Source organism: Aquarana catesbeiana, linkage group LG06 (assembly GCF_042186555.1).
Source record: "Aquarana catesbeiana isolate 2022-GZ linkage group LG06, ASM4218655v1, whole genome shotgun sequence".
Lineage (NCBI taxonomy): Eukaryota > Metazoa > Chordata > Amphibia > Anura > Ranidae > Aquarana > Aquarana catesbeiana.
In genome coordinates, this window is record NC_133329.1 from 343,333,888 (window position 1) to 343,352,691 (window position 18,804).

General features: G+C 40.6%; 1 protein-coding gene across 1 annotated transcript in view; it reads right to left on the minus strand.

Annotated features, from left to right (window-relative positions):
• The window catches only part of TTC21B (tetratricopeptide repeat domain 21B), a 134,067-nt gene that overhangs the window by 95,899 nt on the left and 19,364 nt on the right, over nucleotides 1-18,804 (minus strand). The window contains exon 6 of the mRNA XM_073633965.1: nucleotides 12,934-13,091. Coding sequence (XP_073490066.1) covers nucleotides 12,934-13,091 — 158 coding nt within the window. The remainder of the gene's footprint in view (nucleotides 1-12,933; nucleotides 13,092-18,804) is intronic.

An 18,804-nucleotide genomic window follows, 5' to 3' on the forward strand; every position in this document is an offset into this window, starting at 1 on the left:
TAAGTGCCACAAGCTTCCACAGACAGGATCTATAGTATATTTGACAACCAATATACATAACCAAATCATAAACATCAACACATGGCAACAACTATAAATCAATACTTAAAGGATACTGTCCCCCTATATGTTACAAAATCCAATGTGCCTACTTTCAGCAATGCACTTGTGATTTTCTGTGCAGCACTGCAGCCTCTTACGGCATGATTCCATGTTGTGCTATTTCCTTCTCAATACCTGATCTAGGTGAAGCTGCAGTTGGTTTAGAGACAAGCTAGTGCTTAAAGGACAACTGTACATTCGGGACAAGTTGTCCTTTATGGCATGCCCCCACCCTAATTGCAGTCCGCACATACTCTCATACTTTTACTGTGATTGAAAAAGCTGGATCATGCAATCTGCTATCTGTATTCAATTCCTTTTAGATCTACCAACACCATGTAGTAGAAATCCTAGCCAAAGCATCCACTCATTTTGTATCTAGTCAGGCTCTCATGCATAATCATTGGTAGATCTAAAAGCTGGGTATACAACCCATATACCAGTGGGCTTGAAAAAAAAAAAAAAAAAAAAAAGCACAGATTCCCACATCCACAAAAGCAATGTGATGCAGGGATCTCCCTCGCTGTGCTATTGTATTCCTGTGTCTTGTTGCTGGCAGGCATGCTTGATCACAACTCCCAGCACTGAGATGAGCCATAAGTAATCAGGAGGCAGATAAGCCTAGCCAATCACAGTCATCATTACTGTGACTGATAGTCTAATGCCAACCGCAGTGTTGTTTCTCCTCTGTGTAGATGAGAAACAAAAGATTTCTCCTCTAGTGAGAAGGAAAATATACACTGTATCTTTTGCACCATGCTAAGGTCCTATTAATACCTGCACGTTCTGGGAATGTGTACAGAAATGTAAACGTTTCTGTGCGCGTTCCCAGAAACATGCAAAAAATGTGCCAAAATCGTTTGCAGTCCTATCTTAGTGGCACCCCAATTGTGGGTAATAGACATGCCAAAACTCACAGTAAAAAAAAACAAAAAACGCACAAGGCTCGCTGCCCAAAAAAAGGCACAGAAGCGCATGTGTCATGCATTGAGTAGTCCATGCCTTATGCTGTCGTGCATAAAACTGTGCATAAGAACAACAGCCAGGTGTGAATGAGGCCTTCGTTCACACCATGGTGCAGAGATGTCAGTTTTTCAGGCGGGTCTGATTGGACTCTCCATTCACCTCTATGGAGAGACGGATGTCAACGGTGACATGTCCGCTGACATCTGCCACTATCCGATCAGATCCGGTTCGCCAAATCCAGGCGAATGAAGGTCCTTTTTTTCATCCGTCTGGCGGATCGGATGAAAATGGACAGGCAGTCCGTTTTCATCCGATCTCCCCATAGAGGAGAGCGGGGCTCTGACAGGTCTGTCTCAGCACAGTGAGCAGAGAGGGATCTGTCATCTGCTAAAGCAGAGATCAACGGAGCAATCCTCCCTGAGCATGCGGAGTCTATCAAGACGGACGTGCCCTGTGTGAAAGGGGCCTAAGTATCAGTGTTAGTGTCAGGTCAGCGCGTTTAGGTTAAAAAAAAAAAAAAAAAAAAAAAAGTTCAATATTGTTAATTGGCCTCACTAAAGGTTCAAAGACCAAATTACACACACGTTTGCCATCACTGTGATCCTCGGGAGTAGGAAAATTTATTTTGCTGTTTTTCTGGTAGTGGGCCATGGTAATGGCATAAAAATATACAGCTAAAAGTTTAAAAAAATTTTTTTTTTACTATTTTGGGACAGTTTTCCTTTCATAAAAAACAAAAACAGGAGATATCCATTACTAGTTACTAGGGCTGAAACAACTAATCGTTCAATCGACAACTAGTCAATTATGAAATTAATCGATTACTATTTTCATAATGGATTAATCGGCCAGTAACATAATGGGGTTAAAAAGACTAAAATGAGCCCTTTATAGTACAAAAAGAGCAAATAACCGCTACTGTAAATATATTACTTTCACAGTTCTACAGTAAAAAAAATGAACCCCTTACAGTAGTGATTATCTGCTTTTTTTTGTACTATAAAGGGCTAATTTTAGTTTTTTTAACCCCATTATGCTACTAAACGTCTTAGACCTGGTTCACACCTATGTGTTTTTTGGTGCTTTTTGCAGAAACGCACTACAATTCATTTACATGGTTTCCTATAGGACATGTTCACATCTATGCTTTTTTTCAGCCGCTGCAACAGGGACTTTTTTTTTTTAAACACAAAACAGTGCTTTTTTGGTTCTATATACTTCAATGGAGAAGCTGCAGAAAAGCATGTAGTGCTTTTATTGCAGCAATTTGTGTTTTTTAATCTGCCCAAAAACAAATTGGCCAAAAAAAAAAAAAATGCAAAAAACGCAAATCGCAGCAAAATCACATGTGCAAAAATCAAAACGCCCAGGAAAAAGCACTTCAGAAACATGTCAAACACAAACTGCATAGGTGTGTACCGAGCCTTATGCTGGCCACACAGATCAATTTTCAGACGAGAATATTGAGACAAAAAATCTTTGTACATTCGCTGAATGAAAGAATGTTTGAAATTTTCACTTGTTTTTAACATTCTGTTTTCAAACGGAACGAAAACCACATAGACCGTCTGAAAATTCCTTTGACCAAGAAGTTTTCTATTATTTCCAATTGTCACCGTGGTTGAAAATGAACGATTTGACCCCACTAACGATTAGAAAATCGAACGAACATTCTTAAAATGCCATTTTTTTTTTTTTGAAGGAATACATTGTTTTTTAAACAAAAAAATGTCATCTCTGAGTCTGATGATATTTACCAGATTCACCCTTTAATAGTATATATCATCTAATAGCATATACAGTATATATCTCCTCTAATAGTATATACAGTATATCTCTTCTGTCTGTTATTCTCAGAGTGGATTAGATATTTTGCTCCCTAACCATATAGTTATTTATATTTACCACTGCATAGAGATACTTAAGAATAAATTGCCTTTTTTTAAAACTTTACATATTAACCACTTAAGCCCCGGACCATTTGGCTCGCCAAACACCAGAGCATTTTTTGCGATACGGCACTGCGTCGCTTTAACTGACAATTGCACGGTCAAGCGACGTGGCTCCCAAGCAAAATCGACATACTTTTTTTCCCACAAATAGAGCTTTCTTTTGGTGCTATTTGATCACCTCTGCGGTTTTTATTTTTTGCGCTATAAACAAAAAAAAGCGACAATTTTGAAAAAACGCATTAATTTTTACTTTTTGCTATAATAAATATCCCTAAAAAATATATAAAAAAAAACATTTTTTTTCCCTCTGTTTAGGCCGATACGTATTCTACATATTTTTGGTGAAAAAAAAAAAAAATCACAATAAGCGTATAGTGATTGGTTTGCGCAAAAGTTATAGGGTCTACAAAATAGGGGATAGATTTATGGCATTTTTATTAATAATTTTTTTTTTACTAGTAATGGCAGTGATCTGCGATTTTTAATCGTAACTGTGACATTATGGCGGACACGTGAGATAATTTTGCCATATTTTTGGGACCATTGGCATTAATACAGCGATCAGTGCGATTAAAAACGCATTGATTACTGTAAAATGCCACTGGCAGTGAAGGGGTTAACACTAGGGGACAGTGAAGGGGTTAATGTGTGTCCTAGGAAGTATTCTAACTGAAGGGGGATGTGGACTGTGCAGGGAAGCCAACAGATTGTCTGTTCATACTTTGTATGAACAGACCTTCTGTCAGTTCTCCCCTCAGAGAACCGGAAACTGTGTTTTTACACACACAGTTCCGGGTTCTCCATGTGCCCCAAGCGATCGTGGGAGCCCGGCGGTGATCAAGACCGTGCCATTCTGCTGCTGTACAACTGCAGCAGCTGGTCGACATGTGGTTAACTAAATTACACAACACACTTTTTTTTTTAAAGCTTATTAACCTATTAATCGAAACAATAATCGGCTAACTAATCGATTATGAAAATATTTGTTAGATGCAGCCCTACTAGTTACCATGAAATGAAAGCCCAATCTGACCTGAAAAAAAAAAAAAAAAAAAAAAAAAAAAAGGTATATTCCACCTGGCTACATACACTAAATAGTTGGGATGATATATACAGTTTTACGATTACATGTCAAAGCTGTTTGGGTTTGGGTGTTAAAGTGATTGTAAAGGTTCGTTTTTTTTCCTATAAAAATAATAAACATGTTATACTTACCTGCTCTGTTGCAGTGGATTTTCAAAGAGCAGCCGGGATCCTCTTGGGTCCCTCCCTCTTCCTCAGTGCCCCCACAGCAAGCAGCTTGCTATGGGGGCACCTGAGCTTAGTAACAGCTCCCTGTGTCCATTCAGACACTGAGCCCCGCCCCGGCCCCCTCTCTCCCCTGATTGGCTAGCTGACTTTGACAGCAGCAGGAGCCAATTGTGCTGCTGCCAATCAGGAAGAAGAATCTGGGACTGCTGAGACATTCGTTGAGAAAGCTGGACAGAGAGGGACCTCAAGCAAGTGTTAGGGGGGCTGCTGCACACAGAAGGCTTTTTATCTTAATGCATGGCATGCATTAGGATAAAAAGAAAACCTTCTGCCTTTACAACCCCCTTAAGTTTGTTTTGACATTGGTCATGAAGGGGTTAAAAGTGTCTTTAACATATGAGTTGTGTAGAAGTGATCAAACAATAATAATCTATACTGACAACTGTTATCACAACACCCAATCAGATTCCAGAATTCACTTCTTCACAATATTGTAGAGACTCTAATAATTGATTGGCTGCTGGCTGGTTTGTGGTCTGAAGCAAAATTAAAGATTTAATGAAATCTTTTTGTGTGGATGACATAATGACCTGGCCAATATTTCCCTGTAATTTCCAATACAGATCAGAGCAAGTCTATTATCTAACCAATATCTGCAGTGGATTTTTTTAAAAGACAAGTTCTGGATTTATAATAAAAAATAAATAAATAAAAAAAAAATAAAGATAAAAACAGAAAAGAAAAACACACTTTATCCCACCCTAGCCCCTTAACCTAATCCAAGGCCTCATGCAAACTGGATGTTCCCTAGATGTCATTCTCCTGGCAGCAGAAAAATGCTGGACTCTGGTAAATGTTTGTTTAGCAGCATCAAGCGCTTAGACATTAATTCATTTCATTGCCATGTTTTTCTGCAAGAACTCTCCTCTCCTGAACTTCATTCTCCAGTCTCTAAACACACTGCGGCTCATAAACCCTGGTAAAAGTCTATGTACGCATGGACACATAGGCTTTTGCTGAGCTGTGTTCAGGGGCTTTGGCAGAAAATTTTATAAAGCTGCAGTGTGCACGAGGCATAAAGCCTAGTATACACGATCAGAAAATGGTACAAAAAAATATTGATTTTCGGAGTGATCGTGCGACAATCTGATTGTTAGTACACAGCTTCGAGAGCCAATCAGGAAACTCGTGGGAAATTATCCAATGGGACAAGCATGTAAATAAGATTCAAACCCCCGGTATCACACTATTTGGAGTCTTATCTCTTCTGGCCCAGCTTGTATACGGAGCAGGAAGGAGGACTGGAGTGGAGTATAACATTGGGATACCGCATGTGTTCCATACACAAACAGATCCATGAGATGAGATCCATGCAGCTTTACACTTTGTTAGACCACCTATAATTTGGGGTCTAATGATCTGGTAAGAGGCTGTGTGAATATTGGTGGTAGGTTCACTGGTCACGCATGATTGGTTTAAAGGATATGATTGGCATTAATTTGTTTTCACATTTAATTTATATGTTTATGGACAATTTACTTTATATGGACTCTATGGTCTTCACTACTTAGTTTTTGGTGATCATAATTTTCTTAAAAAAAATATTTTGATACTTATTATCTATGTATTGACACATTTATTGTTTTGCACAACTTGGTAGTATTATTATGCACAGCGCAACAATATTAGGTTAATGGTATTTAAAGCAATTGTATTTTTGAGTGCAGCTTTGCCATTCTGGTGTTTGATTTATCTTTTTTTTTTTTTTTTTTTAGCACTTAGCGAAGTGTCCATTTGCATAGTATGTACGGTATATGGTCTAGGGCAGTGATGGCAAACCTTGGCACCCCAGATGTTTTGGAACTACATTTCCCATGATGCTTATGCACTCTGCAGTACAGTTGAGCATCATGGGAAATGTACAGTTATGCCCTGTACACACGGTCAGATTGTCCGACAGAAAAAGTGCGATCGGATTGTGTTGTCAGAAATTCCATGTGTGGGCTCCATCGGACTTTTTCCATTGGAATTTCCAACACACAAAGTTTGAGAGCAGGCTATAAAATTTTCCGACAAGAAAATCCGATCGGTTAAATTCCGATCATGTGTACACAAATCCGACACACAAAGTGCCACGCATGCTCAGAATAAATTAAGAGATGAAAGCTATTGGCTACTGCCCCGTTTATAGTCCCGACGTACGTGTTTTACATCACCGCGTTCAGAACGATCGGATTTTCCGACAACTTTGTGCGACCGTGTGTATGCAGGATAAGTTTGAGCCAACATCCGTCGGAAAAAAATCCATGGATTTTGTTGTCGGAATGTCCGATCAATGTCCGATCGTGTGTACAGGGCATTAGGGCCACATATATTTGGCCAAAAGCACAATTTACATTTTTTCTCAGGTATTTAACAAAACATATTCAAGCTTTAGTTATATAATGCATATGGGTTGAAAGTGCACACTCTCAGGTTTAAATTTGAGGGTATGTACATCCAAATCAGAGGAAGGGTTTAGGAATTTCAGGTCTTAAAGGGGAAGTAAACTTCCTCTGCTGCCATTTACCTATAATAAGGCTTACTTATAGATAGTAAAAATATTTTTTAAATGTATACCCTTTAGGAGCCATTTACATTACTTGCAGCCAGTGACATCATCAGGAACGGGCACGGGTAGCGTTCTTTCCAAGCCACGTGGTGTGAACGACGGCTCCCGCGGCATTGCAGCTCCGGCCAATCACAGCGCCGGAGCCCATCAGCGAAGGAGGAAACTTACTTATTTACAAAATTTTATAACAGAAACAAAGAAAAACTTTTTTTTTTTTTCAAAATTTTCGGTCTTTTTTTCAATCGTTTAGCAAAAAATAAAAACCGCAGTGGTGATCAAATACCACCAAAAGAAAGCTCTATTTGTGGGAACAAAATGATAAAAATTTAGTTTGGGTACAGTGTAGCATGACTGCGCAATTGTCATTTAAAAAGTGACAGCGCTGAAAGCTGGAAATTGGCTTGGGCAGGAAGGGGGTGTAAGTGCCTGGTATTGAGGTGGTTAAAAGCACTGTGACCCAGTGTTAATTTTGTCGACTAAAAGGAGTAAAACATTTTAGTCGACTAAATGAATTCTATTTTAGTCGACTAAAACTAAAACAATTGAGATGACTAAAATATATGACTAAAACTAAAATGGCATTTTAGTCAAAAGACTAAAATGGGACTAAAACTAAAATGCCATTTTAGTCAAAAGACTAAGACTAAAACTAAATTGCAATTTGACTTCAAAATTAACTAGCGCATATTCATACCTCAATACCATAAATAATAACATATTAGATTTTCACTCCAGCAGTATATAATGAGTTTGGAAATTGTAGAGAAATGTTAAGTAATGCATTACAATTTAATTACACCCATTAGATTTTAGATGACTAAAATTAGTTTTGGTCGACTAAAACGTACTGGAGATTTAGTCGACTAAATATGACTAAAACTAAAACAATTGCAGAACACTAAAATGGGACTAAAACTAAAATGCCATTTTAGTCCTAAGACTAAAACTAAACTGAAATTTGCTGCCAAAATTAACACTGTTGTGACCTGTATACAGTGAAAAGCCTACAAGCAGCTTTCAGCCTACTAATAAACTAAGAACCTTCAATATAATTGCAGCCACACAGTCCCTCATACAACCACGATGTCCCCAGCTATTAGGAAACTTCTGTAGTGTGCAAAAAAAGTGTTGTGATCTGATCAGAGAGCTCCCCTTCCCAGTCTGAGTACTGCTACATTTGGGATTATTGGGATCTAATATAAAGACAGGGTGTCGTATTTGCACTAATATCCAGATAATTATAAAAAAATTTAAAAACATAATAATGGATTAAGGGTTGTTTTAAGCAGTTGCCTGTAATTCAGCTTTAGCCTTGCATAGGGATCTTCTCACACTACCACACATTACATTATCAAAGCACCTTACCAATCTGGAACTTTACATGACATGTTGTGTGCGTTATATGTGGGTGTATGATACATGACAGAGACATTTAACTTTAACTTTGAGCCGCCCCAGCAGAGCAGAGCAGGATTTAACTGCTTGGTTTACAGATGCATCAAAGTCAGAAATAAAAGGCTGATATCCAGTTAGTTATTCTCACACCAAGCGCAGAGCTCTGCAAAAATGAACGCGCTCTTAGGTCCCAATCACACTGTGATGCGCCAAGCAAGAGTCTGCCTTATGTGCAACAAATGCGGGAAAATAGGTTATGCGCCTTTTTGAGCTTTGCATGCTTTTTAAACAAGTGTTTATTTACTGATTCTTCATCCATGCGTTTCTCAAGCGAAAAAATGAGCATCTGCTTGCCACTTTTGGAGCACCATTAACAATGAATGGTACCACAAGCACGGCATGCAGTTTTTGCATGCTTGATAAATGAGTGCAAACACTATAGTGTGAATGCAGCCTTGTCTACTCTTCCCCAGTAATCAAGACTGCAACATATTAACTTTGTACAAGGTGAGAGGCTGGAGCAGGGGCTACTCTGTGTCAAACATTTATGAACACAGCCAGAAACGATTGTACACACAGGCAGCAGTATTTATATGATTGTGTATTCACTGAACCAGCATCTCTGTCCAGGAAGTAGGTGACCCTGGATGATGCCAGGACAAAGACGGTTCTGTTCTTCTCATTTGATTCTAAGCCTCCACTATTGAAAGAATTGAAATGTAATAAATGAAAGGGGGGGGGGGGGGGGGGGCAGGGACAGTAAGCCTGGGGTGGAAAGCGCTAGATGATGGTGGATGTTCTCCAGCCAGGAAATAAAGCAAGCTTGATGCAGCTTCTATTACACATTGTGAGAAGCTCACAGTGTGCAGTGAGATCACAGTAAGCAATTTAAATACAGGAGAGAAGCCTGTACAACTGTGCAAGACTGAAGGGAAGTTCAGTTCAGTCCGTATTATCCTGCGACCTGCACATGCTGAAAACCGTTCTGCTTTGGGAATCACTTGGTTAAAACTATTCATGTAAAAAAAGAGACAAAAGCACAGCAGAGTAATTATTTCTATGGAGTGAATACTGACTCATCTGCCATTCTGGTGTCCATATGACTGCCTGCTGATTGATATACAGGCTGGTTTATTACACCAGAGCACAATGAACACTGCTTACTGGCTGCTATTTTTTTAAAATATTACATTTTTTAAAGTTCAGAAGAATTTAATTTAAATACTATTCATAATTTTTTCAAAGCATTTTAAATACATGTAAATAAAAAAAAAAAAAAAAAAATAATATATATATATATATATATATATATATATATATATATATATATATATATATATATATATATATATATATATATATATATATATATAAAAAATTTTATTTACATGTATTTAATGTAAATAAATATCCTCCCCTTGTGGCATGTATACTTACAGGCATGACAGCAATCAGGCCTTAGCGGCCAATCACAATCCCTAAACGCAGTGCCCTTGGGTAAAAGAGGGTGCATGACGCCCTTCCCCTGACTAAGCTACAATGCCAGTGGACACCAGAACACAGACAGGTAGTCAGTGGCAGCTTTCCAGACAGCTCAGGGATTCCAGTATGTACACAGTTCTATTACATCAGTCCACAAATAACCTGGGAGTACTTCACAGCATTTTAATGGATTCTCCTATTTATTCTACCATTATACTACTACTATGTACACACACTTTAGGATGCAATCTGCAGCATTTTACATTTCAGCTTCTTATAATAACAGTAGAGCGACACCTAGTGTAAAATGGCTAATACACAGTTCCATTCTTGTGTGTGGTGAACATGCAGTTGAAAAGACCCCTGTTTTGAGATGTTTCATTTGAAAAAAAAAAAAAAAAAAAAAAAAAAACGCATAAAAACAATATGTCATTTTATTAAAGCTGAAGATTACATAGTTACATGATATGTAAGTGTGCATGTGTCATACCTGGCTGATCCCTGTGGAAGTTGGAAATCACTGTAGTAGGCACCGATACTATAATGATTACCATTAGCTTCCAGGTCCAGGGCCTAACACAGAAGGTTGCTCACTCGGAATGACCCAATGGGGGTCAATTAGAGAACACTTTACATTTTCTTAACAAATGCAAAGCATTCACTGATTGGACGAGGTGGCGATTGTGCCATCGCTGCCCTGCCTCTTCACCTTGTCCAATCAGAGAACACTTTCCATTCATGGAGAAAATATACAACAAGTAAAAAGTCGCAATGCACAGATACCTTAGTGTGGAACCCAATAGTCCAAAAGCAAAATTAGTAGAATGTATGTATATACTCATACATGCATACTGGGATAGATATAGCAGGGGTCAGTCAGGGCAGCCACCAAAACAGTTTTTTTTAAAAACCGTTTTGGATTTTAGGTGTTTACATGTTTAAAACAGGTTTTATTGCTAGAAAATAACTTAGAACCCCCAAACATTATATATTGTTTTTTTTCTAACACCCTAGAGAATAAAATGGCGGTCACTGCAATACTTTTTTTTAGCACCATATTTGCGCAGCGGTCTTATAAGCGCACTTTTTTGGGAAAAAAATTCACTTTTTTGAATAAAAAAATAAGACAACAGTAAAGTTAGCCCATTTTTTTTTATATTGTGAAATATAATGTTACGCCAAGTAAATTGATACCCAACATGTCACGCTTCAAAATTGCGCCCGCTCGTGGAATGGCGTCAAACTTTTACCCTTAAAAATCTCCATAGGTGACGTTTAAAATATTCTACAGGTTGCATGTTTTGGGTTACAGAGGAGGTCTAGGGCTAGATTTATTGCTCTCGCTCTACCGGTCGCGGTGATACCTCACATGTGTGGTTTGACCACCGTTTTCATATGCGGGCGCTACTCACGTATGCGTTTGCTTCTGCGCGTGAGCTCGTTGGCTCCACATCAAATCCAGAGAGGGAAGGGTGGGATGGCACAGCACGGTGCAGTCTCCTTCAGCGGTCCAGTCTAGTTCATATCCTGGTCTGATGGGGACAGATGGTGTCCATAAGACAAGGATAAGGGTTCCAAAGGAGGGGGTGGGACGCCAGGGCTGCTGGCTGGCCGCGCTGCGGCTCTGCACTAAGTGGTAGCGCCTCGGTGATGTTAGAAAAAACACGGCCGTGTGTTGAGTCAAAACGAGGCTTGGGGAGCAAGCACAGCGCGGCGCCCGGCAATGACGTCACACGTATGCAACGCGTTTCAGAATCAGCTAGCCATTGGTGGATGAATGGCCGCATTCCTTTCTCAACATGCTTGAGAAAGGAATAGCTAGCTGTGGGCGCATTGTGTCTGTACAAGCAAAATGACGTATGGGTATGTCGCTTTACCTGTACATGCCGCCCACTTAAATGTACAAATCACCTGTCCAATACAGTCCCAACAGTGAAGCATGGTGGTGGCAGCATCATGCTGTGGGTGTGTTTTTCAGCTGCAGGGACAGAACAACTGATTGCAATCGAGGTAAAGATGAATGCAGCCAAGTACAGGGATATCCTGGACGAAAAGCTTCTCTAGAGTGCTCAGGACCTCAGACTGGGCCGAAGGTTTACCTTCCAACAAGACAATGACCCTAAGCACACAGCTAAAATAACGAAGGAGTGGCTTCACAACAACTCCATGACTGTTCTTGAATGGCCCAGCCAGAGCCCTGACTTAAACCCAATTGAGCATCTCTGGAGAGACCTAAAAATGGCTGTCCACCAATGTTTACCATCCAACCTGACAGAACTGGTCTGAATTTGCAGGGACCATGTGATATTTCCGTTTTTCTTTTTTAATAAATCTGCAAACACATCAACAATTCTGTGTTTTTCTGTCAATATGGGGTGCTGTGTGTACATTAATGAGGAAAAAAATGAACTTAAATGATTTTAGCAAATGGCTGCAATATAACAAAGAGTGAAACATTTAAGGGGGTCTGAATACTTTCCGTCCCCACTGTATATGTACAGGAGCCGGTCGGCAAGTGGTTAAAAATACTTTTTGTTCTCACAACTGTAAGTTGCCCAGTGAAGCCCAATGCAAAAGGTACAAATGGACATGTTCAATCACTGAGCCAAAAGCTTTAGGTGGGTACATTCATTTTAGCTGTAAATCATGCACACAAATACTGTCTACAATGTTTTTTACAACATATTTAATCTACAATAGATTGCTGGCTCATTGTTATCAACATCAGTTCAGCTATTTTTTTCCCATACAGGCAGTCCCCGAGTTACGAACGACTCCTACTTATGAACGGCCTCAAATGCCGGCCACTTGTGCTCCAGGCTGGTCCTGGATACCTCCGGACACATCCTATACTGTAGTACTACATGTACTGCATGGCCAGAAGAGCCCCAGATAACATAACAAGTGCCCGGAACATCCCACATCCATGCACAGGCGGACGTTACACTTACGAATGCAGTGTTCCTACCGGAAGTTACACTTACAAATGCGACTTATGAAAAACTTCGACTTACGAACAAACCTACAGTCCCCATTGTGTTCGTAACTTGGGGACTTCATGTAATTGGTTCCTCTGTGTTTTCCTAACAACCAAAATGCCACCAGCCCACACACTCCTCAATATCTCTAAACAAAAGCACATGACACTGGTGGTGTGTTCGCTGCATACTGAACCTTAGAGCCGTCTCTACTGCCTGTTCCCAGTCTTGCAGTGCCAGTTGTAGATTCATCTTCTTAATGAGAGCAGGAAGGAAGCCTGCAGAGCTGGCCAGGATTTTGTTCACGGCTTCCAAGGCTCCGGAGTAATTCTGCCGCAACTCGTAATAGTGGGCCTGAAAGAGGAAGCACATGTGAGGCTTTATTATTATGTGTAAATCTTATAAAAAAAAAAAGGTACACACACGGGCAACTATATCAATGCCATTCATACTACCAAAAATCATTGAGTCAAATGTAAAACAATGAAACCTAATAGAAATCTGGTTAGCCACAAACAGTAAGCAATATTAAATACATTTGGTAAAAATACTTTTGTAATGCTTTTAATACCTGGTTCAGTTAATGGCAACAGCTCCTAAAGTGAATTGGTTTGAATTTTTAACATTTGGGGCAATTCACACCATTCACACCACACAGCAGTGCAGCACAAAACATGGAGCCCTGTGCTGCAAAAAATGCAAAGAGTAGATATTTTCTCATTCCTCGAGGTGTGCTGCAGCCCATTCATTTTGTATAGCTGCCTAATGCAGTGCACCTCAACATGTGACAATGCATGGAAATGCATGCACACGGTGCTTTGGTGTGAATAGGCCATACAAACTAGTCCATTCTATGAGCAGATACTACAAGAAGCCTGCCATTACCTTTATTAGCAATAAAAACATATTCAATGTACACCTCTGATTTAGTTTCAATATGGAGCTGCAGAGTGACTTTCCATATCTTCTTGGTTAAAGAGGAACTGCAGTCTGCTCACATAATTTGTAATAAAAACATCTTTTGCCATTCTGAAGCTTCCCTCTAACCACTCTGCATATTATTATATATAAACTGTGATTCTGTACTTGCCAATTATGCTGCAGAAATCTCCCTCCACTGAATCTGGCTGCAGCCATTTTAACTGTGGGCAGCTAAAGCTGCTGTCTGTTCACTTCCTGGATTTACACAGAAACACACCTCCAGCTCTGCAGCTCTCATTGGACCTCTTATGACTCCCCCCCTCCCTTCCTGGCAAACACTCACGAAAGAGAAATCTGTGCATGATGTCATAAGCCTAGGCAACTGACCAGACAAGAAACAGGAAGTGGGCTGTATAAGGTATTTACTGGCAGAAAAAAAAATGTTTTACTATCCAATGTTAAAACAAGAAGGACAGAAGATTTAATAGATGGATAAATGAAAAAAATGACTGAAGCTCTGCAGTGTTAATTTTGGCAGTAAATTTCGATTTGGTTTTAGTCTTAGGACTAAAATGGCATTTTAGTTTTAGTCCCATTTTAGTATTCTGCAATTGTTTTAGTCGTATTTAGTTGACTAAATCTCCAGTATATTTTAGTCGACTAAAACTCATTTTAGTCTAAAATCTAATAGGAGTAATTAAATTGTAATGCATTAGTTAACATTTCTCTACAATTTCCAAACTCATTATATACGTATTGTATATGTTATTTATTATGGCGTTGAGGTATGAACATGCACTACAGACCAGTGTTCATTTTGAAGTCAAATTTCAATTTAGTTTTAGTCTTAGTCTTTTGACTAAAATGCCATTTTAGTTTTAGTCCCATTTTAGTCTTTTGACTAAAATGCCATTTTAGTTTTAGTCATATTTTAGTCGACTAAAATAATATTCATTTAGTTGACTAAAATGTTTTAGTCAACGAAATTAACACTGAAGCTCGGCTTTAAGTCCTGACCAGGCCTGCCTCAGTGACTGCTAAGAGTGCTTTCATTGAACAAGAGGATGGCAGTTGGTGGAGATTATCCATTAAGTCAGAACAGTCAAGCCACAGTGATAACGTAAAACTAAATTACGGAGGGGCACAGAAAAAGAACTTTTCAATTAGAGTGACTCTTTCTCTAGATAAAAAAAGGCCTGCTTTAACCTCTTCAGATCTGCGCTATTGCCAAATGACGGCAACAGCGTGGACCTACATTGACGTCGTCCCCTGCAGGGCGCGCTCGGTGATCAGCAAGTCTATGAGACTCGCCTGATCACAGATCAGAGTAAGGGGTCGGTCCCGACCCCTTACCACATAATCAGCTGTCAGCCAATGACAGTTGATCATGTGATGTAAACAGAGCCGGTAATCGGCTATTTTTTCTCCTCGCGCTGACAGCGTGAGGAAAAAAAAAGCCAATCACTGGTGGCCGTGAGAGGGACATCAGTCCCGATCACGGCGATCATCTGTGCCCCCTGCCAGTGACACAGCAATAGGCAGCAGTGCTGCCTACCAGTGCCCACTAGCGTCGCCCATCAGTGCCCACAGTGCCATCCATCAGTGCCCATAGTGCCACCCATCAGCACCCACAGTGCCACTCATCAGCGCCCACATCAGTGCCACAACAGTGCCACCTATCAGTGCCCATCAGTGTCACCTACCAGTGCCCATAAGTGCCGCCCATCAGTGGTACCTATTAGTGCCCATCAGTGCCACCCATCAGTGGCCATCAGTGCCGCCTTATCTGTGCCCATCAGTACCGCCTTATCTGTCCCCATCAGTGCCGCCTTAACTGTGCCTATCCGTGCCCATCAGTGCAGCCTATCAGTGCCCACCAGTGCCGCCTCATCAGCGCATATCAATAAAGGAGAAAAATTACCGGTTTGCAAAATTTTATAACAAACTATGAAACATGATTTTTTTTTTTTTCAAAATTTTCCATTTTTTTGTTTGTTTAGCAAAAAATAAAAATCCCAGCTGCGATTAAATACCACCAAAAGAAAGCTCTATTTGTGGGAAAAAAAAATGATAAAAATTTCATTTGGGTACAGTGCTGTATGACCGCGCAATTGTCATTCAAAGTGCGACAGCGCTGAAAGCTGAAAAATTGGTCTGGGCAGGAGGGGGGTTTAAGTGCCCAGTAAGGAAGTGGTTAAAGAGTATCTACTTACCCCACTGATCTTCTCTCTTTTGGAGAGTTAAACAATCTTCAGCATCTAAAACATTTCCAGGAGTAGCGGATGTCTAGTTTTCTTTTGAGCTTTTTGGTTTCCTATGTCATATCTGAGTCCTGTAGATACATAGAGGCTAGAAGGACCCATGGAGCACAGAAGGGCACCAGACATCTGACACTCCCCCCTGGAAGTGTTGGATGCTGAAGATTCTGAAGTGCAGGTTTCAGGGCCGCTGATAAGGGGATAGCACCAGTCCTCCTGTTTGGGGCCAAGGGCAGCAGAGGGGACCTGGGCAGCAGGGAAATTGGATATGGGCAGTAAAGGGGGTGATTGGTAAAGCGGGGGGGGGGGGCAGTTAGAGGAACTGGTCCCCTGAGTGTCTCTCCCTGCAGCAGCTAAAAGCTGGCTTCTCCTTCTCTCCCTCCCATCAGCTTGAAGCTGCTGTAGGAAGAGACACACAGGGAATCCGTTCCTGTAATTGCCTGCTGCCCACTAATAATGACTTTAGTGTTTTTGAATGAAAAATAATTTTAATATTTTTTGGGGGGCCCTGGGATTTCTAACAGCAGTCCTGCCAGGTTTTTTAATCTAGCACCGCAGTCACATTAAAGGTCTCAGTATTGTGGTGTCTGCATTTAGGCAGGAATCTTCACTAAATGTTTACAATGCAGTACAGGTTCACTTTTCTCACCATTTCTATACAGCGCAGGTATTTAGCAGAGAATGTGCATGCATGCAAAATATTTTTCAACTTATTCATCCCATAATGATATCCACTGGTTTCAAAAACCTTTCCTAAAGGTCACCTTATTTTAACAACCCTCTAAAATGATATAGCATGTGTTTATTTTCTGTAACCTTTATTTGTGTTGAAATAGTTTTAAAGGATAAGTTCGCCTTTAAAAAAAAAAAAAAAAAAAAAAAAAAAAAAATTATATGAATACACATCTTTTTGCAGGTAAAAAAAAACAAATTTGCATTTATTATTTTTTTCACTTGGAGCCTATAAAGCATTGCACCTGTCATCAGCAGATCCAAAGTTCCATGCAGGATTCCTGTGGACTTGTCAGTGTATCCGAACACCAGGTATTTCACACAAAGGAAGCAATACATACAGAACAGGAGACTTTCTCATACAAGTACATGGTACAGCAGGCACATATCAGGAATATGAAATGTTGGGGTAACAAACACTTTAATCAGATATAGGCAGATACAGGAACTCCAGGATGAAGAATTCCCACTCAGACTCCTTGTCTATTCTCCTTTTACTGCCTGATACTGTTTGTCAAAATGTAATCAGGATGTAGCTAAAGCACTGTGTATTACAAAAAAGACAAATGCCAGCTAATTGCTATGGATTATGGCATTTGACCTTATTACATAATCCAGTGTAAGTATAAAAGGAATCTATGATGCATCCTATTCTATGATAGGAACTCAGCCCAGGTCAAACCACCTTCACAATTATTAAAGCGGTTATATACCCGCACATCTAAAAAAAAAAAAAAAAAGAAAAAAAAAAAAACCCTGTAAGGCAAAGGCATAATGAGCTAGTATGCACCACATACTAGCTCATTATGAAATACTTACCTTAGATCGAAGCCCCCGTCTCGCAGCCCGATCCACGCTGAGGGAGCTGACATTTTGCTCTCTGCGTTTTTTTCCGGGTTCGCGGCTCCAGTGCTGTGAGTGGCTGGAGCCTCGATGACGTCACTCCCGCGCGTATTCTCGGCAAGGTCTGGCGGCGTCTGCCGGACCTTCAGCCGGGCATTCAGAGCGCATGTGCCGCTGACGTCAGCGGCTGCATGCAAAGGGAATATCTTCTAAACCGTGTAGAATTAGGAGATATAAATTTTACCTACAGGTAAGCCTTATTATAGGCTTACCTGTAGGTAAAAATTACAAATAGTGGTATACAACCACTTTAAAGTGTCACTAAACCCGCATCAATAAAGACTATGAATAAATGGTATAACATGCTGTTCATACTCACTCAGTCACTATGAGATTCGATTTCTGTATTCTAAAAAAAAACAAAAACTGGTTGATCCCGCTGCTCTCTATCTCCACCTTCTGTCCAAGTCCCCAATTTAGTTACGGACTTTGCAGCTGTGGTGGCAACTCTGCACATGCTCAGGTTTCAGTATGTTTCTATGCTGAGCATCTCCTCCCTATCACATCTGAGCAGACCATGTGACTATAGAGTCACACATGTGGGGCTGGGCGTATACACAGGGCCACTGATAGAAATCACGGGGCCCCGTACAGCGTACCTGACGGGGCCCACTTCAGCCCCACCCTGGTCCTGCCCCCTCCTCCAGCCCCACCCCTGGCCTCTCCTCCAGACCCACCCTGGCCCGCCCCTGGTCGTGCCCATGGTCCCTCCTTCAGCCCCACCCCTGGCCCAAGAAGGTCAGAGACTGCAGACATAGTACAGTAGATGGTCAGAAACTGCAGACATAGTACAGGAAATGGTCAGAGACTGCAGACATAGTACAGAAGATGGTCAGAGACTGCAGACATAGTACAGGAGATGGTCAGAGACTGCAGACATAATACAGGAGATGGTCGTAGACTGCAGACATGGTACAGGAGATGGTCAGAGACTGCAGACATGGTAGAGAAGATGGTCAGAGACTGCAGACATGGTAGAGAAGATGGTCAGAGACTGCAGACATGGTACAGGAGATGGTCAGAGACTGCAGACATGGTACAGGAGATGGTCAGAGACTGCAGACATGGTAGAGAAGACGCTTAGGGATTGCAGACATGATTGATTCAGAGGATGGTCGGAGGCTGTGTTTATGGCTGAGCCCAGTGTACAAGTATATAGTATCACAGGGCTGATCCACGCTATTTAAACTAGCTCTGCAACATCAAGTCCGTGATTTTCCTTTGAAAGTACGACAAAGTGACAGACGACATCA